This window comes from Lissotriton helveticus, chromosome 7 (genome assembly GCF_964261635.1).
Source record: "Lissotriton helveticus chromosome 7, aLisHel1.1, whole genome shotgun sequence".
Classification (NCBI taxonomy): Eukaryota; Metazoa; Chordata; class Amphibia; order Caudata; family Salamandridae; genus Lissotriton; species Lissotriton helveticus.
Genome location: NC_136068.1, coordinates 1085806449 through 1085832857, shown reverse-complemented (window position 1 = coordinate 1085832857; position 26409 = coordinate 1085806449). Strand labels below are relative to the sequence as shown.

The following is a 26409-nucleotide window of genomic DNA, read 5'->3' as shown; positions in this document are numbered from 1 at the left end:
TTTTGGTCTCCTTGCTCACCACACACGCAAAGTTATAGTCTTGCACAAAGGCACAATAAGCATTTGCAATGCAATAGATCTCGCATTAGCGAGAGTTTTAAGCTATTGGCATTGTAAATGACAATGCCTTTTATTTATCTGTTTTGATAATTAACACATAAATAAAAGATATTGTCACGTACAATGCCAATAGCTCAAACTCTTGTTAATGCAAGACATATAGCGTTTCTAAGAAGTGACCGCCATTGTCCTGGGCTGCTTGGAAAGTGAAAGCGCGCATGGCGGGATGAATGTTGCTGGAAAGCATGTCGTGCCTGCAGTAGGTGAAACTCAAAGAAAATAGTGCTTACAGACTAAATAAGATGTACTGTGTAACAAACAAAGTAAAAGGGCAACTCCTCATGGGAGGTTACAAATGAAGACAATGCGGAACTAAGGAGGGACTATGAATCCTATTAACGAATCAGAAGCCAGTGTTTAGGAAGGACAATGACACAAGCTAATGACAAATATGGGCAGAGAGTAGGCAGGGCATCAAGTCCATACTCTAATAAAGCATGCCTCGCAGAGCAGCATATGCGCTGCCCAGGCTCAATCTAAAAACAAGTACAGAACTGGAGAAGAGTGGTAACCAATAATCCTTCAAAAAGCAGTGGGAATGTAATTTACTCTTTCAGAGGAATTACTGCTGCAATGCAAACATATGGCAATGGCCATTTTCTTAACAGAAATCTTCTAATGAAAAAACACCTTTGAACAAAATTAGATTACTACTCTTCTTTCCAAATTAGGATCCGATTGTTCTGGTGCAGCAGTGAGACCTCAAAGTTGATCGAAGGACCAGGTGAGGTAGATAAACAAATTGCAATATCTCATTGGCTTGCCAGAGTTCAAGAAACGCCCCTGGAATTAGCAACCCAGCGTAATCAGTGTACCCCTGGTACAGGCAACATTGTGCCCATCAATCTTTACTTTCATTAGGGCGGGAAGGTTAGGGGCAGAATTGTGTACTCACCTGTGCAAAGACAGGTGCTGCCACACTGTAAGGTCTGGGTTTGAAAGTGCTGATTGGCTGTGGGGGGAAGCCTCGAGCCGCTATACCATAATCGGGTGGTGGTATGGAGAGGTCATCCTTATCCAGAAGGTTCCCGGTGCTGCTGCTCTTCCCAGGCTGAAGGCTGCAAAAATAAAATGCAAACGGCAACATGTCACTCACGGTTGATCACCTCATTACCTACAACCCTCCAGAGTCCTATAATGACTTTGCACTAGTGACACTTATGCCACAACTCCCTTTATGGTTACAATATCACCCATGGGCACCATCTTCTGATTCCTTCTAGCAAATGGAAGTAAATAGCATCCCTGTGTAGTAAAATGCTATAGATACAAACATGTGATAGCAACAGGATACGGCTCAACTTTTCAGCCTAACATATCAATTATCAATTGAAGGTTTGTAGGATCACAAATATATCCGCTGAAAAAAACCTTCAAATATAGAGCAGAATTACTACTACATGCTATCAAGTAAGGCACTCTCCCATCAGCTTCATGTAAGCCTTGACCTTATTGTTTCTCTGCTGTGTGATACATTAAGAGTCACAGCTTACAACAAGATGCGCTGCAATTTAAAAACCTTAAGCAGACACGACGGCAAGGAGGCAGAGTTCACTGCAATGGGCGTAAACAAAGTATGTTTCTAAACTTCCAAATAATCCCCAAGCATTACAGACAGAGGGAAAGCAGTACAGTTTACCAAGGGCAAACCACACACGCTACCAAAACCAAATCTCATGCCATTTTTAGGTCTCGCCTGGCGTTAGCAGCGCGCCTTGGCTGCACTCGCCATGCGAGAGCTTCTTGGAATCAATACGGTTCCAGAAGTCGTGTCGCTGCTCCGCCTGCATTTCTGATTTGTGCGCGCCGTTTTGCGTCGTGGATTATGCAAAACACAGTGTAATGATTGCACCAGAGGCAATCATACCGAGGGTTGCCACCCTGTCCGCTTTTGGCCCCGCCCACCGGGATTCTAAATTTTACTTGAGGAGGGACACGGCCTCCTTCAATTACTCGGTAAGCACTAAATTTGTTATTTTTTGTAAGTTACATGCACAGTACGCTTTCAATTTTTGGGACCGCGAGCACTAGATTTGTTATTTTTGTTAAGATTCAGCGCGTGTTGTGCGAAAGACTACAAGGGCAGTCCACTTTCATTTTCGGGACCGCAAGCACTAGATTTGTTATTTTTGGAAAGTTTCAGCATCTGTTGTCTGAAAGACTTCCTGAATGAAATTCGCAGGGTTTGGTAAGAGGCTCGAGAGGCTGGCAGGGCACATGGGTGGGTTGCGGGGCCCTGCCTTCCTACAGTCCCACCACACTGGCGCAGCCTTGGGAATGGTGAGCGTGCTACAACAGTTGCAGGGTACACGCGGGACCGGGCGTGGGTGCAAGGCACACCAAGGCTCGAGACAGACAGAGCACATGCAGGATAGAACTAGGGGCATGTTTCAGTGCCGACTGCTTTATCACAACACAGCACTTTTCTCAGCATCTGGTGGTCTAAAGTGTGTGGTTCCTGCCATATCACAATGCGTGGGTTCTGCTCTCTCACAGTGTGTGGTTCCTACTCTATCACACTGTGCTGTTCCTGCGGATTCACAGTGTGTGGTTCATGTTCTATCACACTGTACAGTCCCTGCTGTATCACATTGTGTGGTTCCTGCTGTATCTCACTGTGCGGTTCGTGCTGTATCTCAATGTGCGGTTCCTGCTGTATCACACTATGCGGCTCCTGCTGTATCACACTGTGCGGTTCCTGCTGTATCACACTGTGCGGTTCCTGCTGTATCATATTGTGCGGTCCCTGCGGTATCACTGTGTGTAGTTCCTGCTCTATCACAATGCAATTCTTGCAGTTTCACAGTGTGTGTTTCCTGCATTAGCACTGTGTGTGGTTCCTGCTGTTTCACTGTGTGTGCTTCCTGCTCTGTCACGGTTTGTAGCTCCTTCCGTTTCACAGCGTGTGGTTCCTGCGCACCGCCTCACCTGTAGGCAGATACGCCCCTGTGCTATGCATGCAGCATGTGTTTACGGCGCGTGGGGCAGTCCACACTGTGGTGAGATGGGGGGATTTTTCGGTTTCTCCCTCTCACCTGTGAGCAGATCGACCGAGGTTCTGGAGGAGGGGAGGTGTCACACTATGGTGGACAAGGGTGATATTTCTGCATCTCCCCTATACCTGTGCTTAAATATCCCCCTGTGCTTTGCATGTCCCACGTGTAGGTGCTGGGGTGGTAGCGGGTGGGCGTTCCTATAATGGAGGTAGAGTGATATTATTGCACGCTTACCCAGTTACCTGCGAATAATTTCCCCTACCCTGTCCTATATATGTCACACAAGGGTGGAGGGAGGTGCATGGATCAGACACCCCCCTCCAACAATCACAGGGCACATTTGTGTGTATACACTGCACGTGCACCCCTTCCACTGCAGAGCATCTGCCCCCGCTCCTGGTCTCCCCCTTACCTGCCAGTGGCTCGCTTCTCTCCTGACCGCAGCCACATTGGCACTGTGGATGGTTCAATCCCTTCCACGGATATTCTAAACAAGCATTAAAAATGTAATCGGTCTTGTCTTTCATTAAGTTAAAGCCATTTGCTTTATTATACAATACTATTAGTAAAGCAAATGGCTTTAAATTAATCAAAGGCGAGACCTATTGCATTTTCAATGCTTATTAAAACAGAAAAGGAAAGGCTACCCCAGAGTAACGCAGCTACACAAACACTATCAAGGGGCACTCGTATTCAAACTTAAAAAGTGAACAAATATATAGGAGGACTGAATCACGAGGAGGTGTCGGGCACTGCTTATCAGAAGGTACTGACATTACTCACTTTGCTTGCGTTCGACTGCTGCCAGTGCTGCTATCCATTACACGTGTGTAAGAGAACGGAAACCATCCTCGCCTAAAGTGACAAGACAGAAGTCAGAGATGAAATAGACGTGGGTTCTAAAAACAAAGGTTAAATTGTACAGTTCATGAGTAGTCAGACAACCACAACCTAAGGAGAAGCTTGCAAATGTTAGTGACTGGCTGTAAAATAAAAAGGCACCACGTGGAAGAACCGCTCAGGATAAAGAAAAACCTCTTTCATAAAGACTAGCTCAATGCCAGCATTTAACTGTGTTATAGACACCCAACCAGCAGTAAATAAAATAATCCCCTAGTAAGCACTCGTTGATATCACCTATATTGTTCCTTTAATAATGGCATTGCCCAAACGAAAAAGAATGGTGTATCCTCCGGGCATGCAACCCGAATAGATGGTCATCCAATCTTTGGCCTCTCTCCTGAGAGCACAACTCAATGATCATATTTTCTAGTTGCAATTTTGATTCAGTGAAAATGTGTGGGAAGGAGGTACACAGTTGCCAAAATATTGTGGAAAAAAGAAAATGCTGTGCTGACTGGTGAGTGGGTGTGTTGGGTGTTTGGGGTTGGTGAAGTGAAGTAGATGGGAGGAAGTGAATTCAGGACAGCATGAAAAAAAGAAGGTTCTGAAAAGGAAAGAGAGGAGGCGTAACATATGGATGGAGGAGATGTGGACAGAAAGAAGACGTATGCGTGTAACCGAGTGAACATAGCAGTGATTGAAGACAACTATTCCTTCCACAGGTCTCAGTAATATTTAATTCACAGTCTTATAATTAAAACATTTTCAATATTAATTATTTCCAACAAAATCATTAACAAAGCAAACAGACTTGGCTGGTTTTTGGTGTAGGTCAGTTGTGATACATCTGGATGCAATAACAAAGTGCAGAGGCACCAAAATACCGGTCTTGTGGCATACTATGGAACCAGAGAAATGTAGTTTATGTGTCTAAGCCACGTCCTTAATTACACAAGCAAAGACGCTTTTTAGAGAGACACCACCCCACCCCCCTTTTCAACCCAAGTAAGGCCCCGGGTTCTAGGGAAAAGAAACTCTCCTTAATGTTCTGCAGTAATCTGCATGTAAATGCCACTATGCTCTTCTTTCACAGCACTTCGGGGGTTACAAGAGAAAAACACCAGATGCACCTTTACCCATCTTAACTGCTTGCCACATTAAGAGGGCACAGGGTCAGCTGACTTACAGTTTGGTTTTCTCGCTCTCGCCATAGTGCCAGCCATCTCTTGCTTCGGGCACGAGCAGGGTGATGTAATCCCCCTCGTGGAAGCTCAGGAGGGTGCCGTTGTCCCCAGCAGCATGAGAAAAGATGGCCTGCACCCTCATCCGTCCATTCTTCTCGAGTCCGGCGGCCATTGAGCTAGAGCGGGGCAGGGTCTTGTTTTCAACTGGGGACAGAAAAAGATGGTGCCAGCCATTAGCAAGGGACTCCATTTGGAGATGTAGATACTGCACTGGCCCTCTCGCAGCGCTAGCGGCATCCCAAACCATATTATATATATATATATATATATATATATATATATATATATATATTCACTGAAAAAAACATAGGTTTCAGGCCTTATATAGTTAGGAATTAGCATTTAAAAAAAACTTTGAAATTCACTGAAAAACACCATAGGTTTCAGGAGTTATATAGTTAGGAATTAGTTTTTTAAAAAACCTTTGAAATTCACTCAAAAAACTATACGTTTTAGTGGTGTTATAGTTAGCTGGACATTTTACTCATACAAAACCAATGAAATTGCTCCTATATAGTTAGTTGTACTAACTATATTTCGCGCACCCGCAATCCACTGCTGATGATGTCACATATTAGATCATTCATGACATGGTCAGTGACATCACTGATGACATCTCAAATGACATCACTGATGACATCATCCAGTGAATGTGGTTTGCTTCATTATTTAAATATACATTATATATATAGCAATTTACATTGAAGAATGAGTGGATATATATAAATAAATATTTGGATGGAGGATTTAGTAGCAGTGTAATTGACTGTTTACTTGACCAATTTATAATGTCTCACTAAATATAGTGGATAGTGACTAAACTGTGTGAATATCTGTATCACTTTGTCAGTTGTTGTGTAAACTGATTCTACAGTTGGGTACTAGCTATGTGAAAGTCTATATTAGTTATTGATTAGTTAACTGAGTATTTCTATGGGAGTGTGAAAGTGTGTGTGGTTCGGTGGGGGGTGTGTGACTGTCCAAAGATGTGTGAATAGTTGATTCAGTAGATATATGAAGTTAAAACTACATGTTCTAACAGTTTGGGTGAGGGAATCTCTTTATGGGTGTGGTGATGAGCAAATATATTTCTCAAAGGTACAGGTCCAACAAACTAGAAAAAGAAAAGGCAGTGTATGTGTCAGTTGTTGTATATAAATAAGTATACATAAGACACAATGATTTTGTGAGTGACTGTATGGATAACTGTATACTTGTAATAATGATTTTATAATTCACTAAGTATGACTTACTATCTAAATGAATAGAAGAAGTGGTGTTTGTATGAGTGTTTTGCTAAGTAAATATGTAAGTATGATCCATTGTTTGCATAAGTGAGTAGGATGACTTCATATGTGAATAGGATGCGTGCTGTTGTTTAATGTCGATATAGATGTATAAGTATTTTTGATAGTGTTCTATTGTTCATTGACAGCATGTATGAGTGAATCCATAGGCAAGTGATTAGATGTGTGTATACATCTATGAATCACTGAGTGGATTTTTAGATACTTGTATTGCTGTGACAATGGATTTAAATATGATACTCTGTATTTTACAAACAGTGATGAAACATTGTAATAGTGTATGAAAAGGTGTATGTGATTGTCACGTGGATGATGTCATCAGTGATGTCATTTGAGATGTCATCAGTGATGTCACTGACCATGTCATGAATGATCTAATATGTGACATCATCAGCAGTGGATTGCGGGTGCGCGAAATATAGTTAGTACAACTAACTATATAGGAGCAATTTCATTGGTTTTGTACGAGTAAAATGTCCAGCTAACTATAACACCACTAAAACTTATAGTTTTTTGAGAGAATTTCAAAGGTTTTTTAAAAACTAATTCCTAACTATATAACTCCTGAAACCTATGGTTTTTTCAGTGAATTTCAAAGGTTTCTTTTAATGCTAATTCCTAACTATATAAGGCCTGAAACCTATGGTTTTTTCAGTGAATTTCAAAGGTTTTTTAAATGCTGATTCCTAACTATATAAGGCCTGAAACCTATGTTTTTTTCAGTGAATTTCAAAGGTTTTTTAAATGCTAATTCCTAACTATATAAGGCCTGAATCCTATGGTTTTTTCAGTGAATTTCAAAGGTTTGTTAAATGCTAATTCCTAACTATGTAAGGCCTGAAACCTTTGGTTTTTTCAGTGTTTAAAAAAAAAAAATGATTGGTTAACTGGCTTATTAAGTGTATCTTAGTGAATACATATATTAGCGAGTAATGTTTAAATATTTAAATATACGCATGAGTGATGTAATATGTGACGTCATCAGCAGTGCATTGCAGACGTGCAAGTTATAGTGAGTCCAACTAACTATAACGTGGGAATTTCAATGGTTTTATGCGAGTAAAATTTCCAGCTAACTATAACTGGTGTGAAACCTATGGTTTTTTCAGTGAATTTCAAAGGTTTTTTAAATGCTAATTCCTAACTATAACTGGTGTGTAACCTATGGTTTTTTCAGTGAATATATATATATATATATATATATATATATATATATATATATATATATATATATATATATATATAATTTCTATGGCAAAATGAAACCCCTCATTTTGTTCCTTTTCAAATTAAATGTATTAAGTGTTACCAATTTATTCCAATCAAGATGACTTCAGGTGTGCCATACTTTTGTCATAAGTAAGACTGTTAGCGTTCTAGTTGTTCTTTAGAACACTCTGGGACATTCTGTAATTGGGCTATAGTTGGGCTACATCTGGCTGATATTTGGGCTACATTTGGGCTCTTTTGTCTCTAGTGGCCATCTTGGGAGACTGCATATCAGAATTTTTTTAATGAAATATAAGATATTTATATAAGATATATATATATATATTACCTACTGGCGATAGCCAGTAGGTATATATAGTTAGGATTGTTTTCCATAGGGAGTAGGTAATATATATATATATATATATATATATATATATATATATATATATATATACATTACCTACTGGCGATAGCCAGTAGGTATATATAGTTAGGATTGTTTTCCATAGGGAAATCGCAACATTCTATTGGGAATAACTTTGGCGCCGGTTGAGGAATCTTCCTGAAATGTTCCTTACGTTGCCTCGCGGCGCTCCGCTCCTTCCCTGAAAGTTTGGGGGGGGATTAGTCAAGCGGGGGCCGAGATAAAAGGGGGGGTCCTAAAACGTGTTTTCCCCATGTTAATTTCCATAGGGCGGTTGGACTCCCTTTTAGCCCGAACGGCTGAATGGTTTTCCACCAAACTTGGCAAAATTGTAGGGACTGGTAGCCCGATGTGCCTTTGCTATGTCTCAAGATATGTGCTCCAGTGGTTTTTACGAAAATTAACTTTGAAAAAATATATATTGGGCTATATATATGTTAGAGCCCAAATGTAGCCCAATGTAGCCCAAAGATGGCCACCAGAGACAAAAAAAAACAAATGTAGCCCAAATATCAGCCAGATGTAGCCCAACTATAGCCCAATTACAGAATGTCCCAGAGTGTTCAAAAGAACAACTAGAGCGCTAACAGTCTTACTTATGACAAAAGTATGGCACACCTGAAGTCATCTTGATTGGAATAAAGTGTTAACACTTAAAACATTTAATTTGCAAAGGAACAAAATGAGGGGGTTCATTTTGCCATTGAAATTATGATTAGTGCTGAAGAAAGAAAAATTAGGGCACATTTTGAGTGACTTCTCAAATCCTCTTATATTTCATTAAAAAAATTCTGATAGCCAAGATGGCGATCGGAACAGTCGCATAAACGCTTGGCTCCGAGGGCCCTTCCTCCCCGCACGTCTATCCTGAAGATAATCCTGAGCGAGGTTTGCTGATCTAAGTTGTTGAAGGGAAGCAATCACTTACCGTCTGTTTCTGAGGCTCCACCGTGCAGTAGATCCGAAGAACTGTCCCCGTCTGCTTGCCGGCCTTCGTGGCGCTGAAGCCGGGGCCTCGAGTGCAGAGGTTGCCCGGCAGTGATCGTAGTGTTGGCGGCCCTGGTCGGGATGAGAAGCCGGTCAGTGGGAGCCTGAGAGCCGCGAGCCGGGAGAGTTGGTACCAACCCACTCCCAATAGTGGGTTGCCCCGTGAACCCGAGATATTACCGAGCCGGAGAGAGCCCGTGTCGCCCGGTTCCCCTTGGGTGAGACGCCCGGCCATGTTAATAGTCCCGTCCGGGAACCAGCGGGTGGCTCCCGGCGAGCTGCGGGGAGCACGTCCGGCCTTTTGGTGACTCTCCTTTCTGCAGCAAGCGCCGACTGTCGAGGTCCGGCCGTGGGACCTGCTGACTCTAGTGGTCGGACGGGGCTCGGAGGTGGAGGGGAAGTGAAGGAGAACGAGATGGCTGAAATGGCGGATGGCGCCTCGGAGTGCACCCCTCCCAGGGACAGAGATACCGCTGAACTTGAGACCCCCGGAGTTCGGCTACGTGGGGAAAACGCTTACGCGTAGCCACGTACTGGCTGCACTGACAACCTTGCGGACTGCTCTGCTCCGGGGAGCCCGGGACTTGGAAGGAAGGATCGCCGCCATTGCTGACCCGCCATTTTGTAGCGGAGTGGTTTGCTTCCGAGTCGGTGCCGATGCGTCTCCCTCTGCCGCAGTGTCATGTTCCCCGGATGAGTCTACAGTCTTGGAGGCGCGAATAGATTTGGTTCCTGAGCTTATTGTCGTCACACCTGTTCCGCAAGTGGTTGTCTCATCGGGGCCTTTTTCTGACCAGCAAGTGGAGAAGCTACATCGATCCATGGTACATGAGGCCCGGACTGTGCTGCGGTGCTTCCCACATCCTGTGCTTTCCTTTCCGTGCTTGGCGGACCTTTTTTTGGACTTGGAACTGTTGGTGGTCTGGGTATTGTTGCATTCCGGCCTCCGCCATGCATCGTCAGTTGTCTCTCGGTGGCTAGGACCATGTTGGGCGGCGGCGCTACCTGGTCTGCCTGGAACGATTGAACCTTTTGTATCGAATTGTCTCCCGACTGCAAGGCTGTTTAACATTGCTACTATTGACAGAAGTGGCCAGGGGTGACCTCGCTTGGGGCTTGGAGGGACTTCTTGCTGGTTAATGGTGATTCAAGGGCACGTTTAGTGGGGCTGTAATTGATTGCGTTTTATGTGCTTGCTGATATTTGTACTTTTCTATTGCTTCTGTTTATATGATTTTAGTATGCGGGGGTGGGAGGGACTGGGTAACCGAATCGCCGGCCCTTCTCACATTTTTTCTTCTTTTTCTCTTTTCTTTTCTATATTTCGGGTCTCTTATTTAGGACGACAGGCACGCTGCTGGGGGGGTAGGCCGTAGCCTTTTGCAGGGGTGCAGGGTGGGGTGTTGGGGGATGGGTTTGTTTTCTGCTTCTTTTTTTTTTTCCTATGGCCCTTTGCCCTTTCCTTTTTCGATGTCGTCGTCTTCATGTCTCCCATAGTACATCCCTTTTAGGGGTGGGGCTCGCATGCCGTGCTTGGTACGTTACTATTGCATTTATCCTGACTTTGGTACTCTGCTCCTTTCCCATTCAATCTATGTTCATCATCGGAGTGATAATGTGTTTTTAACTGACTGTGTTGGGAGCGGGAATGACAATGCGATGTCGATTTTTTATTTAATTTTTGGTTATTTAAAAATGAACCGTTTCTAATCCTTGTTATCACGTATTATCTTGATTCTCTGCTGTATCCTGGATGTGGCTTTGTTTTTAATCACCGGATTGATGTGATACTTCTTACTTAATTTCTGCTCGATTTAAATAGCGGCCGGCCACACTGGTTGTAGGCCCGTGTTTGTAATTTCATGCTAATAGAAATAAAGGTTCTTTAAAAGAAAAGAAAAAAAGAAAAAATTCTGATATGCAGTCTCCCAAGATGGCCACCAGAGACAAAAGAGCCTGTGCTTAAAAACTCTGTTAGCAAAGCAGGCATTTGAGATTTAAAACGTTTTATTATATAAAAACGTTATCCGCTAATAAGAATTAGCATTTAAAAAACCTTGCGAATTCAATGAAAAAATCCATAGGTTTCAGGCCTTATATAGTTAGGAATTAGCATTTGAAAAACCTTGCGAATTCACTGAAAAAACCATAGGTTTCAGGCCTTATATAGTTAGGAATTAGCATTTAAAAAAACCTTGCAAATTCACTGAAAAAACCATAGGTTTCAGGCCTTATATAGTTAGGAATTAGCATTTAAAAAACCTTTGAAATTCACTGAAAAAACCATAGGTTTCAGGCCTTATATAGTTAGGAATTAGCATTTAAAAAACCTTGCAAATTCGCCCGAACTGCCAAGCCATGCCTTCCCTGGACCGTAAACAAGCTTCCTAGGACCGGTTTCTGGCATTTCAGCAGTCTTCAGCCAGGCTTGCTTGAATCCAGTGGCAAAGTGAGCAAGGGACTCACGTCTGAGCATACCCTGCCAAATTATGGCAAACAAAGCGGTACAAAAGGCACTTAAAACCGAATCGCCCATTTTGTAATGGTGAAACTCATCTGTGGTTGTGTACTGTCACCATATTACACCGAAATGCAGCAATGCCCCAATATTACACTGCCTTCCTGCCTCACGGGCGTGGCTAATGTAATTAAGGGTATGGCTTAACTCGTGCAAGCCAACTTCTGTTATGACTGTCAAATAATCACCCTTTCAAACTCATCCTACAACAGCAGTGGTTCACAACGCCTAACTGTGATTGGACATGCTTTCAACTTCCTACAAAATGAGTAACTAAAGTTAATACTAATAGTGCTGGCGCCAAGCCAGAGAGGTAGCTTTGCCGCAAATTGCCTTCAGTAAGGATGCGGAAATCTCGTACTTGGCGAAGTGATGCATTTGGCGAGCAATTATAAACTTCCATTCACTCTATCGTCACAAATAATGCATTATTCAATTTTGGCCTTTTTATTTTATTAAATGTTTGCATATATATTTCAAACAGTTCCAAAAAACACCCAAAGCCACTAATAACTTAGCTTTCAAGCCAAACTAATTTGACGCAACTCGGATACCAAGGGGCTGTTGCGATATGAGGTGCCTTATCCCTTCTCAACAGACATCAAAAAATACAAAATTGCATTTCCCTGTAAAATCTGGGTGTCTGCATCCCTCACAAATTATAGACAAGCGGCATTAAACTTAGGAAAGCGGCAATGCCAACAGACAAAGGGACTGCCTGCCCACATGTGTATATGATAATTACTGGCACATCATTAGAAATGGCATGTGCCCGAGGTTGAGCTCTAAGTCACGATGGCGGCTCTCATCGTTGCTCTCCACTCTGAGAAAATTGCACAAAGGGGGTTTTAGCAGGGCATGAGCAGAGCAGGTGATTAAATACTGCACTGGCAACCGGCTGGCTATTCAGCGTGCGCGCATGCTAGCGGCCGTGCCTACGTCCCTCCCACATCGGTCCGCGCCATAATTGAAAATTTGCCCGATTGAGCTCTTCAACCAGGTCCAAGCACCGCCGCCCCATACCTGGTGGAGGCAGCGCCCTAAGCAAGCTTGATCCCCCCCAGCGCCCGGAGTGCCATGATATGGCCCACAAAACATGCTTCAGCCGGTCAAGAGCTGGATCTCAGTAGGCAGGGGGGGTGGGGGGGGGGCATGGAATTTCACCTGGGATCTCCGGTGTTCGGGCTGCGGTAGGGACTAGTCCCGGGCTGCGAGCTCGTTAACCTAGCTCCCACGTGTCCGAGGCCCCCCTGGGGGCAAGGGGGCTGCAGGATGCCGGGACCACCTTGCGGCATGTGGGCTGGGAGGAGACCTAGCCCCCTCAGGGTTTGACGCTGTGTGGAGGCCTTCCATTCACCACCCAGGGCCGGGCACCCACAGGAAGCGCGGCCCTGAGCTCCTCCCCCCCCCCCGGCAGTGCTCCAGCAACCAGTGGCAACCCCCCCCCCCCAACAGATGTTTTGGCACCCTCGGTGCTCCCAGTAGGGGAAAACCTGCGACACACGGGCCCTAGCAGCGGGCCTTTGCAGTCTGCCCGGAAGGTCGGCAACTTGCGGCAGGAGACACTGAATATGCACAAGGGAGAGGGGCGGGCGGGGGTGCCCAATGCCACTAGAGAACCACCCTCTTGAGTGGCCTCCTGCGGTGGCCTCGGGCAGCCGCATTAGCGAGGGACTCCTTTTGGATTGCCAGTTTGCTTTTCAAGTGTTAGGGGCTCGGCCATCCCACTTAATCAATCAATCAAGAAATTTGTATAGCGCGCTACTCACCCGGAGGGTCTCAAGGCGCTTGGGGGAGAGGGGTCCGCTACTGCTCGAACAGCCAGGTCTTGAGTTGCTTCCTGAAGGAGAGGTGGTCTTGGGTCAGACGGAGGTGGATGGGGAGGGAGTTCCAAGTCTTGGCTGCCAGGTAGGAGAAGGATCTTCCTCCCATGGTGGCTCTTCGAATGCGAGGAACGGCGGCGAGGGCGTGGCTGGTCGATCGTAGCTCGCGGGTGGGAGTGTAGAAGGTCAGGCGGTTGTTGAGGTACCTGGGGCCCAGGTCGTGGAGGGCTTTGTGTGCGTGGGTGAGGAGTCGGAACGTGATTCTCTTGCTGACGGGGAGCCAGTGCAGGTCTCTCAGGTGTCCTGAGATGTGGCTGTGTCGGGGGATGTTCAGGATGAGTAATGCAGGGGCGTTCTGGATGCGTTGGAGTCTTTTCTGCAGTTTGGCTGTGGTTCCGGTGTAGAGGGTGTTTCCGTAGTCCAGTCGGCTGGTGACGAGTGCCTGGGTGACCGTCTTCCTGGTTTCGGTGGGGATCCATCGGAAGATCTTTCGGAGCATGCGTAGGATGTTGAAACATGATGATGAGACGGCGTTGACTTGTCTGGTCATCGAGAGGGAGGAGTCCAGGATGAAGCCCAAGTTGCGTGCGTGGTCCGTTGGTTTGGGTGCGCTGACCAGGGCAGGGGGCCACCAGGAGTCGTCCCAGGCAGAGGGTGATGATCCAAGGATGAGGACTTCCGTCTTGTCTGAGTTCAGTTTCAGGCGTCTGTTCATCATCCATTCGGCTACGTCTTTCATCCCTTCGTGAAGGTTGGTTCTGGCGGTGGCTGGGTCGTTGGTGAGGGAGAGGATCAGCTGAGTGTCGTCGGCGTAGGATATGATGTTGAGGTTGTGTTGGCGTGCGATGGCTGCGAGGGGGCTCATGTAGACGTTGAAGAGGGTGGGCATGCTTAGAAAAAAGACTATCCAGAAGATGTTCGAGCTATTGATGTGTAAAATCCTATATTGTTTGTTCTACTAAAGCCGGTTATTCTGCATATTTTAGCATTTAACCCAGTCGCTGTTATGCCTACACTTTATTTAAGCTTTTACAGCACTCACCCTGTAAACTGTGGTCACCCACAATAATTGTGCCGAGAGAATTAGCCCCAACAAGGCCCCTATTCTATCCTGGAATACTGATGCGGTTAGGTTTAGGGTTAAACTTTTCAGTTTGCCTATAGATGGGACATATTTTATGTAGAAAATTGTCAGTGTTAAAATATGAGCTATATCTGTTTCGTCAACGGACTATAGCGTTATCTTGCAAAGAGACACAGTTAAGGGGCTTATACCCTGGATTTTTTACCTGAAGTACTAAACGAATGATTTAAACCAATTATTATTCTGTTTCTAAAGAGGTCTAAAGACCATGGCTCCATGTTTGCAAGTAAAGGTGCTGCCTTAGAATCCGGATAGAACCAGAAATGTACTGCTGGGGACCTACATATCTGATACTCTAGGGAATATATGTTTTAAGAAGGCATAGCTAAATGAATAGGTAATTCCTGTTACGTGACAGCGAAACAACAATGCTTCTCTATTTTGGCCCAAAAATAGATTACCTAAATACGGCATAACTAAATTTGGAAAACCAGTCACATGAAGGAGGTATGTGCAGACCTACAGTAATTACAATGGTAAAAAACAAAACGAAGGCAAAATACAAAGCTGGTGAACCTGCCCTCTAAAAACTATAGAAACAAATTCTCAATATTCTCTTTAGTCTATTAAGCATGTCCATCCACAAGCCGAAGGTTCCCTGCCTGCATCAGTTCTGGTTGGATACCTCGTTTGCATTCTGAGCTACGTCATCATTTGGGAACAACATAAACGTACAATTTTATTTCAGCTATCTAAAAATAATGTAAAATGGTCAATAGTTGGGGGGGGGGGAGGTTGTTGTACCCCAATTGTATTTATGTAGTAATTCCATATCTTTCAGTTACCATACACCCGCCTCCCCAAAAGGTTCAGGAAAACTGTTCCAAGTGTCTCACACAATAGTGAGGAATATTCAACGAAGCACAAGACCATCAATTCCCCCAACGATCCCTGGCCTGCCAAGGAATACAAAAAACTAGCTCCCCTACTTAACCCCTATCTTAATCTCATTTGGAATGACTCCCTCAGGGCAGGATGTTTCCCTTCCAAATGGAAACATGCCTCCTTGGTCCCCATTTTGAAGAAACCTAGCCTCGACCCTGACCTTCCCAGCAACTACAGGCCTATTTCCCTTCTGCCTGCCCCGGCCAAGGTCTTGGAAAAGCTGGTCCACTCTCAACTGGCGACTTTCATCGAGTCCAATGGGCTTCTCCATGATTCCCAGCACGGCTTTAGGTCGGGCCACAGCACGGAGTCGGCCCTTATTGAAATGGCCGACTCTGTGAGGTGGACGCTTGACCGAGGGTCGAGGGCGGTGTTAGTGCTGCTGGATCTTTCAGCTGCATTTGACACCGTCTCCCACAAGATCTTGCTGAGAAGGTTGGAGGACTTCGGACTGGGGGGGCACTGTCCTGAAGTGGTTGTCTTCCTATCTGTCCAACCGTACACAGCAAGTTTTCACCCCTCCCTTCACTTCCACTGCCAGACCGCTCAGATGGGGAGTCCCACAGGGTTCTTCCCTTAGTCCGCTTTTGTTTAATGTTTATTTTACCCCTCTGGCTAAGCTGATTGCTCAGACTGGGATTAAGTCCATATCCTATGCTGACGACATTCAGCTACTTTACAGGTTTGATACTCCTTCTGCCTCTGCCTTCGAGCCATTGAAATCCTGCCTTAGAGACATTTCCAACTGGATGGACGTTAATTCCCTCCGTCTCAACGCAGGCAAAACGGAGATCCTGTTTTTTAAATCTCCTTCTCCCCTTGACTCCAGTCTGTGGTGGCCCTTAGATCTGTGCCAGGCCCCCACGCCCAAAGACTCTGTGAGAAATCTAGGAGTACGCTGGGATAACAATCTCAGCTTCAACACCCAGGTACAGACCAGCAGCCTCTTGCTTCGCTAAAATTAGAACAATCAAACGGCTTATTAACTATCTGCCGGAGGACTGCCGTAAGACTGTGATCCAGGCACTAATCATTTCCCATCTTGATTATGCCAATGCCCTCTACCTTGGTATCACAGCAGGCCTGTGTCACAAACTACAGATGGTCCAAAATGCCGCTGCTCGGCTGGTGGAGAGAATCCCCGCCAGACACCATATCTCTCCACATCTCCGTAAACTTCACTGGCTACCCATCGTGAAAAGGTGTGTCTTCAAGGCAATGACGCTGGCCTTCCGTGCATCTAAAGGCACTGGGTCAGCTCATCAGAAGACCACCCTGCGCCCTTACGTTAAATCCAGGCTACTACGCTCCAATGCACTATTACTGCTGGAAACCCCCCGTTTTAAACGTTCCCGTGCAGGTGGAAAAACCTTCGCGGTTTGCGCCTCTCAGCACTGGAACCAGCTTCCCCTAGCTCTTCGCTCCTCTCAAACAGAACACAATCACAATTGAGGAGAGTGAGGCCGGTGCCTTCTCTATCTCAATAAGCGGCAATTTTACCTTGAAGGGCCTGTTGATCTATCGCCCGCCTGGCTCTACAGCCACATTTATCGAGAAGTTAGTAGAAGGCGTCACAGAGGCCGCACTAAGAGCTGACAAATATCTAGTCCTGGGTGACCTAAACCTACACCTAGACAGCCCAACGGACAAGGTGGCGAGGGATTTCTGTCAAGTAATGGCAGGATTGCAGTTTGAGCAGAAAGTAAAGCACCCCACCCACCAACTGGGTCACCTACTTGACCCGATTTCCGCAAATTGGGACCAAATGGAAGCTCAGAATCCGGTCCCCATCCCATGGTCGGACCACCATCTTATCCCATTCACCATTGAGCTGCTGGGAGCACGACCGACTGAACCCCCTGCTGATAAACACCCTAGGCGGAGGTGGGCGGCGTTCTCTCAAGCTAAATTCAATCAGGCGATAACTGCGAAGGGACACCCTGGGGGTGAGGGGGTAGAAGAAATCAATTCCAATCTAGCCCAGCGTATCACGGAAGCATTGGACTTGGTGGCCCCACTCGGTGTGGCAAAAGTGGGGGGCCGAGTTCTGAGATCGGCTCCATGGTACAATGAGGACATGCGGGTGGCCAAAGCAGCGTGTAAACGTGCTGAAAGGCAATGGAGGATTACCTACTCGACCCACGCTAAAGCAGAGTATATTGACCATAGGCGCAGCTACCATAAACTGATAAGAAAGGCCAAAACATCATATTTCTGCAATAAGATTGAAGAAGCAGAACACTCCACTAAGGAGCTCTTCACAATCTATAATTCAATTGCGGTAGGGAAGCCTACTGTGGTGCCCAAGAAACTTTGCACAACGGAGGGTTGTGACCGTATTGCGGAGTTTTTTGCAAATAAGGTAACTAATATCTACAGCTCCTTCCCTCAGCAGGCCGATAATAGTCCTATGCACTTGGAGACCACTAAAATCAAAGAGGAACAGCGATTAACCACCTTTGTCACCCCTCCGACTGAGGAACTTCTCCGCATTTGCGGGTTGATAAAATCTGGCTCTCCAAGAGATCCGACTACTCCCAGTCGGCTGAAGGGTAGTCTACAAGTACTTGAACCCTATGTTCGCCACCTACTAGATGCCTCCTTCAAATCTCAGACTGTCCCCAATGCTTGGAAGCAAGCAGTTGTACTCCCCCTGCAGAAAAAAGCTAATGTCAGCTTTGAAAAACTTGACAATCTTCGCCCAATATCCCTTCTGCCTTATATGGCGAAAGTGGCAGAAAAAATAGCCAACCTATAACTCATGCATTTTGTGGAAGAGGCATCGCTACTCCACGATTCGCAATTTGGCTTCCGCCCCCGTCATTCGACGGAATCTGCGCTTCTCATGGCGGTCGAAGCGCTACGACAGGGTGTGGATGAGGGCCAAACCATGGCTTTGATCTTACTCGATCTAAGCGCGGCATTCGACACTGTGGCACATTCCATCTTGCTACAGTGTCTGAATGAAGGAGGGGTCACAGGAGAAGCGCTTGGCTGGATCGGGTCTTTCCTGTCGGACAGATGTTTTCAGGTCCGATTAGGTGACGGTTACTCAAAGGAGATTGAGTTGGGCCAGGGCGTGCCTCAGGGCTCGTCCCTGAGCCCAACCTTATTCAATATCTATGTCTCCCCCTTAGCAGCCATTGTGGAGGGACACGGTCTACGCCTGGTGTCTTATGCCGATGACACGCAGCTGATCATCTCCCTATCACGTGCACCCGGCCTCGCAGCGGACATCTTCAGGGATTGCATGCAAGACCTGGCAACCTGGATGTCCGCAAACTGTTTAAAGTTGAACGGCAGCAAGACCGAGGTGCTCGTGGTAGGGGGAGGGCCGTCTGCTTGGTCATCGGCATGGTGGCCGCCCTGCCTGGGTGAAGTCCCCGTCCCCTGCCGGGAGGCCAGGAACCTTGGTGTGTGGCTGGATATGGATCTTGCCTATGGTCCCCAGGTCAGCCGGGTGACGGGGGTGTGTTTTGGTGTTCTAAGAGCCTTAAGGAAAGTATTAGACCTACTCCCTATTGCTGCTCGAAGGACGCTGGTGCACGCCCTGGTCACCTCGCGTCTTGACTATGGGAACCTGCTATATCTGGGGGCCACGGGTAGGGTCATGGGCCGCCTGCAAGTGCTCCAAAATGCCGCAGCGCGGCTTGTACTCAGGCTCCCAAGGAGGTCACCCTCTAAACCAGCCCTCCAAACCCTCCACTGGCTCCCTGTGGAAAAGAGGGTAGAGTTTAAAGCCCTTTCCACATGTCACCGTATTCTGAGCGGTAAATCTCCTGTTCCGCTCCAGAGTCTGGTGACCTGTTACGAGCCCACACGCAATCTACGGTCCTCACAGACTGGACTGCTAAAGGTTCCCAGAGTAAGGAAGGCACGCATGGGAGGAAGATCTTTCAGATACCTCGTTCCCAGATGCTGGAATGCCCTGCCTTTAAATTGCGATTAGAACCATCTGAAACCCTGTTTAGGAAGAAACTCAAAACCCACCTGTTCAGCAGGTAGCTTTCTGTGGGAGGGGGAGGGCAGCCACTCCACTTATCATAGCGCGGGGACACGCCAGTGGCGTAACCAGGCGCTCTACAAATGCCCAAAATAAATAAAGAACCTGTATTTCGTAAATCCCTGAAAACCCTCCTCTTTTCTTCCTAGTTTGGTTTCCCTTCTGATTCCTCCTGTTGTCAGAGCCTTTTTTTAGCGCCGGGATGCCCCGTTGGGGTCGCTGCGCGCTTTAAAAAAATACACAAATAAATAAATAAATAAATAAATAAATTCAGGCAAGAGTCACCCTGACCTTTTCAAGCGTATCTCACAAACCTAGAACTCAGCCATCAATGATGCCTTCAGTGTTAACACACCTTGTCCTTTTATTCTGGTTATACAGATCCTCATGCACTTTAGTATTTATGTATTGAAACCGATGATACCAACTGCAGATTGGAGGCTAAGAGATGCAAACCTGCCAGCCAGAATTCCATTTTCCATCTTAGTCCTCGTCACTGCGTGAACAGTCTACGCAGCGAGTGTGAAGACCACTGCTAATATTGTGTAAGCAAGGATCTGCCTACATAAATATGGGACCCCCTCTAAGTGTACTTTTAAGGTCAGGGAAAGAGAGGAACACAATTATATCAACAAGCAATATTCCCTCATGAATGTATGACGTTACAACGAATTCCGTTGCAACGCATGCCTTTACCACGCATGCGTTACAACGGAATTCGTTTACCACCTCGATTGCTTGCGTGGTGACGTCATACGTCGTTAAGAGAAAGTGGAAGTTTATTTTCCGTTTTCTCTTAAACGACGCTGATCAAATAAATAAACCGATGTGACTTCAGGTGAGTTTTATTTATTTTTTGGGGGGGGTGGGGGGGGGGGGGGGGGGAGACCCCTCCAAGCCCCCCTTTTTTTACTTTTTACCTTTGCCACATATACCTTTACTACAAAAATCGTAGTAAAGGTATGCGTGGTAAAGGCTTTCGTGGTAACCACGCATGCGTTGTACTGCATGCGTGGTTAACGATTTCGTGGAAACGGCTTCGTTGTAATGGCCGTTTCCCTTCCCTCATGACCTAAATCATTCTAAAGATTACAACTTTTATATTTTCAACATAGTCCTTCAACACAAGGTGACAACATGTATTTTTTTCTCACGTGTGATTTTTATTTCTTTTTTTTATAAGATAAGATTATTATTTTTTTCTTTCCAACATTACTTTAAATTCATTGTAATCATTTTACAAAACATATAATTCATCATTTGAGCAATAAAAAACATACAAATACCATACAGAGAAAATAATCTAATTTACTCTCACAAAAACCTCATGCATCCTCTCTCATACATTCTACATTCATTCCTTGTTCTGTGTCTGGGGGGTCGCTAGTTGATGCGCGATACTACTACGCAAGGTCGACGCGTTTCGGTGGGTTAAGACCACCTTCCTCAGGACCTTTTGCAGAACAGACGATTTTTCCAAAGAAATTTATAAACTCTGCATGGATATCCTTATAACATAAATAGGGTGGATTGTGACTTCGATTATTACTTCGTGTTGGCAAATCGTACACAAAGACACGTTCCCAGTAACGCTTAAACTGTTGACAGTCGAATTAATAGTACGGAAGTTGAGCTGGGCTGCAACCCTTCACTGGTTGGTATGATGAATACGACTTTTCTTCTGGATGTCAGGCGCAACTCCCAAGTATTCCCTTAATGTGCTTTGGCTGGCTTCTGTTTTTTCTCTCAACTTATCGGAGGCATCTCACTTATTTTTAGTTTTACGGCTAAGTTTGCAAAATGCAAGATGTAGCCGCCTCCGCAAACAATCCGGCTCGTAGTCCCGTAGGTTAGAAAAAAGCCTATCCAGAAGATGTTCGAGCTATTTATGTGTAAAATCCTATATTATTTGTTCTACTAAAGCTGGTTATTCTGCATATTTTAGCATTTAACCCAGTCGCTGTTATGCCTACACTTTATTTAAGCTTTTACAGCACTCACCCTGTAAACTGTGGTCACCCACAATAATTGTGCCGAGAGAATTAGCCCCAACAAGGCCCCTATTCTATCCTGGAATACTGATGCGGTTAGGTTTAGGGTTAAACTTTTCAGTTTACCTATAGATGGGACATATTTTATATAGAAAATTGTCAGTGTTAAAATATGTGCTATATCTGTTTCGTCAACGGACTATAGCGTTGTTATCTTGCAAAGAGACACAGTTAAGGGGCTTATACCCTGGATTTTTTACCTGAAGTACTAAACGACTGATTTAAACCAATTATTATTCTGTTTCTAAAGATGTCTAAAGACCATGGCTCCATGTTTGCAAGTAAAGGTGCTGCCTTAGAATCCGGATAGAAACAGAAATGTACTGCTGGGGACCTACATATCTGATACTCTAGGGAATATATGTTTTAAGAAGGCATAGCTAAATGAATAGGTAATTCCTGTTACGTGACAGCGAAACAACAATGCTTCTCTATTTTGGCCCAAAAATAGATTACCTAAATACGGCATAACTAAATTTGGAAAAGCAGTCACATGAAGGAGGTATGTGCAGACCTTCAGTAATTACAATGGTAAAAAACAAAACGAAGGCAAAATACAAAGCTGGTGAACCTACCCTCTAAAAACTATAGAAACAAATTCTCAATATTCTCTTTAGTCTATTAAGCATGTCCATCCACAAGCCGAAGGTTCCCTGCCTGCATCAGTTCTGGTTGGATACCTCGTTTGCATTCTGAGCTACGTCATCATTTGGGAACAACATAAACGTACAATTTTATTTCAGCTATCTAAAAATAATGTAAAATGGTCAATAGTTGGGGGGGGGGGGTTGTTGTACCCCAATTGTATTTATGTAGTAATTCCATATCTTTCAGTTACCATACACCCGCCTCCCCAAAAGGTTCAGGAAAACTGTTCCAAGTGTCTCACACAATAGTGAGGAATATTCAACGAAGCACAAGACCATCAATTCAGGCAAGAGTCACCCTGACCTTTTCAAGCGTATCTCACAAACCTAGAGCTCATCCATCAATGATGCCTTCAGTGTTAACACACCTTGTCCTTTTATTCTGGTTATACAGATCCTCATGCACTTTAGTATTTATGTATTGAAACCGATGATACCAACTGCAGATTGGAGGCTAAGAGATGCAAACCTGCCAGCCAGAATTCCATTTTCCATCTTAGTCTTCGTCACTGCGTGAACAGTCTACGCAGCGAGTGTGAAGACCACTGCTAATATTGTGTAAGCAAGGATCTGCAGCAGGATAGTCTGTGTTGCCAATTTATGATTCATAGTTGCAATAGCTCATTTAAGTCAGTGAGAGTCCTGAGACCTACCAAAAGTGCAGGTTTTTCAGATATGCAGTCCACGCTCACTGAGTGAGACTTAAGTAATAGTTTTCCTACCTAAATTCAGCTGTGTACATTGGTCACTGCAGATCAGAATGTTCAATCTGTTTTGTATGCTATCAATATCAAGACTACTATATTCACTTGTGATGTAAGATCTGGTGCCAATGGAAGGGACAGACTTAAAGCCAACATGTCTTGGTGTTGTGTAGATCTAGAAAATCATCTAACATGCTATGTATATTCTAGCCAAAAGTGTATTATTGTGCTTTGGCATTGCACATCATTGCAACTCTCAGCAAATCCCGCATCTTATAATATACCATTCTATTTTGGTCCATTGGGGATCAAGCCTCTTGTGTGACAAGGACATTTTGACTCGTACAACCCAAGATATAAGCACTGTAATGCTATTAGAACATGCCACTCACAAAGAGTGGAATTTTCTAAGTTAAATAGGGGAAACAGGCCAACATTGGGGTGCTGGAGAAAATTACATATGTTAGCTACTTCTCCTTCCTCCCCTCCCTCCTACGAATTATTGAAACATTGTTTATGTGTACTGTACCTCACTATGCTCTTGTATCTGATGTAACTTGTAACGCTACGATCCTAAATGTAAAGCGCTCTGATACCCTCTTGGGTCAAGTTCGCGCTATATAAAACTTTATAAATAAATAAATCAACAAGTTAGCCAGAACGGAATCCCCCGTTGCAGAATCCATTTCATTGACAGAAGGAAAGGGTTATAGTTGTGTTTTAGCACAGTTTCCATTCCAAATGGGATATTATTTTCACAAAATAGTGCTACCTTGGAAATGCTTTTTATTGGCTTGTCCCAATTAAAACTCTGAAAGTATTAGGGGCTCTGGACAGTCTACGTAGTGCACTGAGCAAATCTTTTGACTCGGGATCACAACATTACCGAGAAACATATGCTATTTTTCCCACAGTAACTGCAGAAGACAAAGACAAGATGCAAGGGCAGAAAAGTACTCACCCGCTGGATAACTGTTCTTTGGGGCTACACTCTTGCGCACAGGTAGCGTGTTGGAATAGGAATCACTCATTTTCTGTGGCTGAGAAGAATGGGATTTGGGCTGTGTTGGCTTCATTTCAGGCCAGCGCTCATACATGTTACTTTCAGAAGCAACTCCATTCATCAGAGGAGGGCCCTCGTGGCCAGCCATTCGCTGCAAGGGAAGAAAGCAAGTTAGAGTGCTGGACGAAATACTACTCTCCCATATTACTTACAAGGGATGGCTGGCAGTTAGTTTCTCATCAAGAATATCTTTTTCTAACAGATCAACCAATTCCCTAAGCCACCTGAAGGATGTAAAGTTAAATACCTGGATTATATTCTAGCACGTGGTTTTAACCGAAGGGGTGGCGACAGGACTAGTTACACAAGAATGTCTCGCCAAACTATGGATATTTATAGGCAAGCAACGTACCCCAACAAACGGAGCCAGTTCTGGTGGCACAGGTAGGGGTTTGGCACCAGGGATGGGCTCCGAGATGGACAGGCTGGATTTGGAGGAGGTCATGGGGCCAGAGAGTATGGCGCCGTTGCTGCCAATGGCCATCTGCTGCATTAGCTGCATGGCACGGTCTGGTATTTTGTTGGGTTCATTGCAGGACTGCTGCCAGGATGGCATCTTCTGATTAAGCACATCTTTACCCTGCAGAGAAAACAAATCAAGCATTATATACACAGAAACGATAATGCTTTTCCAGCAAACGTACAGAATTCCTTACACCTGATCCCTCACAATCTGCGTTGGAAAGCAATTATTTACACAAATTTCACGATAAGAACTGGAAGAAACCCACCATCCACTCCTCTACACCAACGGCAACGCAAGAAACCTGGAAGGGAAGCATACGAAGGTCGGATGGGTTACAGGTGAGCTTCAGCCCTGTAACCCCTCTACACGCCTGGCTGGGATCCTACTGCATGCGAGCTACGCCAGTGGTCTCTTTGTACTGTCACAAGAGGCCGCTGCGGTCGTGGCTAGAAGAACAAGGCCCTTGTTGCTTCAGAAGTGCCGTCCAAGACACTCAGAGTCACTGAAGGGGCAGTCACAAGAGATCTCTGAACCCTCTCCATTGGGGAAGATGGAGTACACTATTGCCATCCCTCCACACGCACTCACTTAAGACTGAACAGGTAACCCGAGCATGCTGAAGTAGCGGGTGTCCAAGGACACAGACGTATGCAGAGCCCGAGAATAAATACACACGCTAGAGGGCGAGGCCACACAGTAACCCTGCTCCGAGCAGTGCACGGCAGCCTGCTGGCCTCTGGGGGGCTGCAGAGCCCTGCCAGAGAGCCCAGCTTGCGGTCCCTGGCTCCTCCGCCCCAGTGCCAAGGAACACTTGGCGCGCGGCACAAGAGACGTGGGCAGCACAAAGTGTGCACGTGGGAGTCTGGAACAACAGCGTTCATTTTTAATAGCTTTCGCACCCTCCCTTCGGATGAATTGATGAGCTCTTAAAGCTAGCGGGGATCTTGCAGCCTGTGGTGAATGGCGGGGAAGCAGGAGCGCCTTGGTGAGCTCAGTTGAGGCAGGTAGAAAGGAGGGGGACGTGTTCGCTCACACTGCAGAAGAAACATGAAATAGCATGAGTCACACGCTATTGACAGAACGAGGAGCGGCGTTCTGAACGGGGCAGCTCCCTCGAGCAGCGAGCTGGGGTGGGGAGCGGGAAGTGACGCTGGGAATGGGCTGCAGTGCTAGAAGTACCACTACTAAGACGAAGAGGCCTGGTTAAGCGGACATGTAAACAAACCTCGATTCTCTGGACCCGGCAGTACGGAGCTGAGCACTACTGGAAGGCTAGCTAGCTCCCCAGACCACTACCTTCACAGCCAGAGACGCAGGGCGGCGCGAAGGATAGGCTCCCCGCTGCTCAGCAGGCGAGAAAGGAAAAAGAAAATTATAACAACACATTGTTATGATCATTTTATTTTTCCGTCCTTGCTCAGCTGGTATGGGGCTGGGCTGTGTCAGAGGAGCAGGGGAGGAGTGGTGGTCCTCTCCAAGTGCACATGACAGTTTGGCCGGCCATCTAGGGCTTTCCAAACAGTCATGCGCACTTCGCATGTTCTCCACCAGGCTGTGTTGCACAGACTGGGTGGAGAACATTTCCAAGCTCCCAGTCTCTCGCTAAGTGCAGAACCACAGTGCTCATACCAATCACAATGCTGCTATCAGCAGTGTTGTGATTGGCTAGGGGTGTCTGAAATCCTCAGTGCTTCCTGTTCCTGCCCCTGGAGCCTGGTAAGTGGGCGAAGAGGACTGAGAGGTTGCGGCACACAGGCAGTGATTTTGTTTTTCGTTCCCTCTCCCCCAGCCATTAAGTATCAGCCGCTAATGCGGAAAATAATAATTTCCTTAAACATTTTTGGACATTATATGCCTGTGGACAGGCTGTTCTACAATGCTTTTCACCCATTGTACACAAGTGGATGGGACGGTTCATGCCACAGTTCCTTGCTCTAGGACGACTGTACCTACATACCATGCCACAGTGGGA

The 26409-nt window shown here is 45.6% G+C and overlaps 1 protein-coding gene across 8 annotated transcripts in view; it reads right to left on the bottom strand.

Annotated features, from left to right (window-relative positions):
* BAIAP2 (BAR/IMD domain containing adaptor protein 2) overlaps positions 1–26409 on the bottom strand; it is a 494598-nt gene that overhangs the window by 138907 nt on the left and 329282 nt on the right. For all 8 annotated transcript variants that reach the window (XR_013598763.1, XR_013598762.1, XM_078654131.1 and 5 more), the window contains exons 8-12: positions 24324–24551; positions 23870–24062; positions 5146–5347; positions 3900–3971; positions 1016–1178 (exon numbers count right to left, since the gene is read on the bottom strand). Coding sequence is in view for 6 of the 8 variants with exons in the window: in XM_078654131.1 (XP_078510257.1) it covers positions 1016–1178; positions 3900–3971; positions 5146–5347; positions 23870–24062; positions 24324–24551 (858 nt within the window). In the remaining 2 variants the exon portion in view is untranslated. The remainder of the gene's footprint in view (positions 1–1015; positions 1179–3899; positions 3972–5145; positions 5348–23869; positions 24063–24323; positions 24552–26409) is intronic.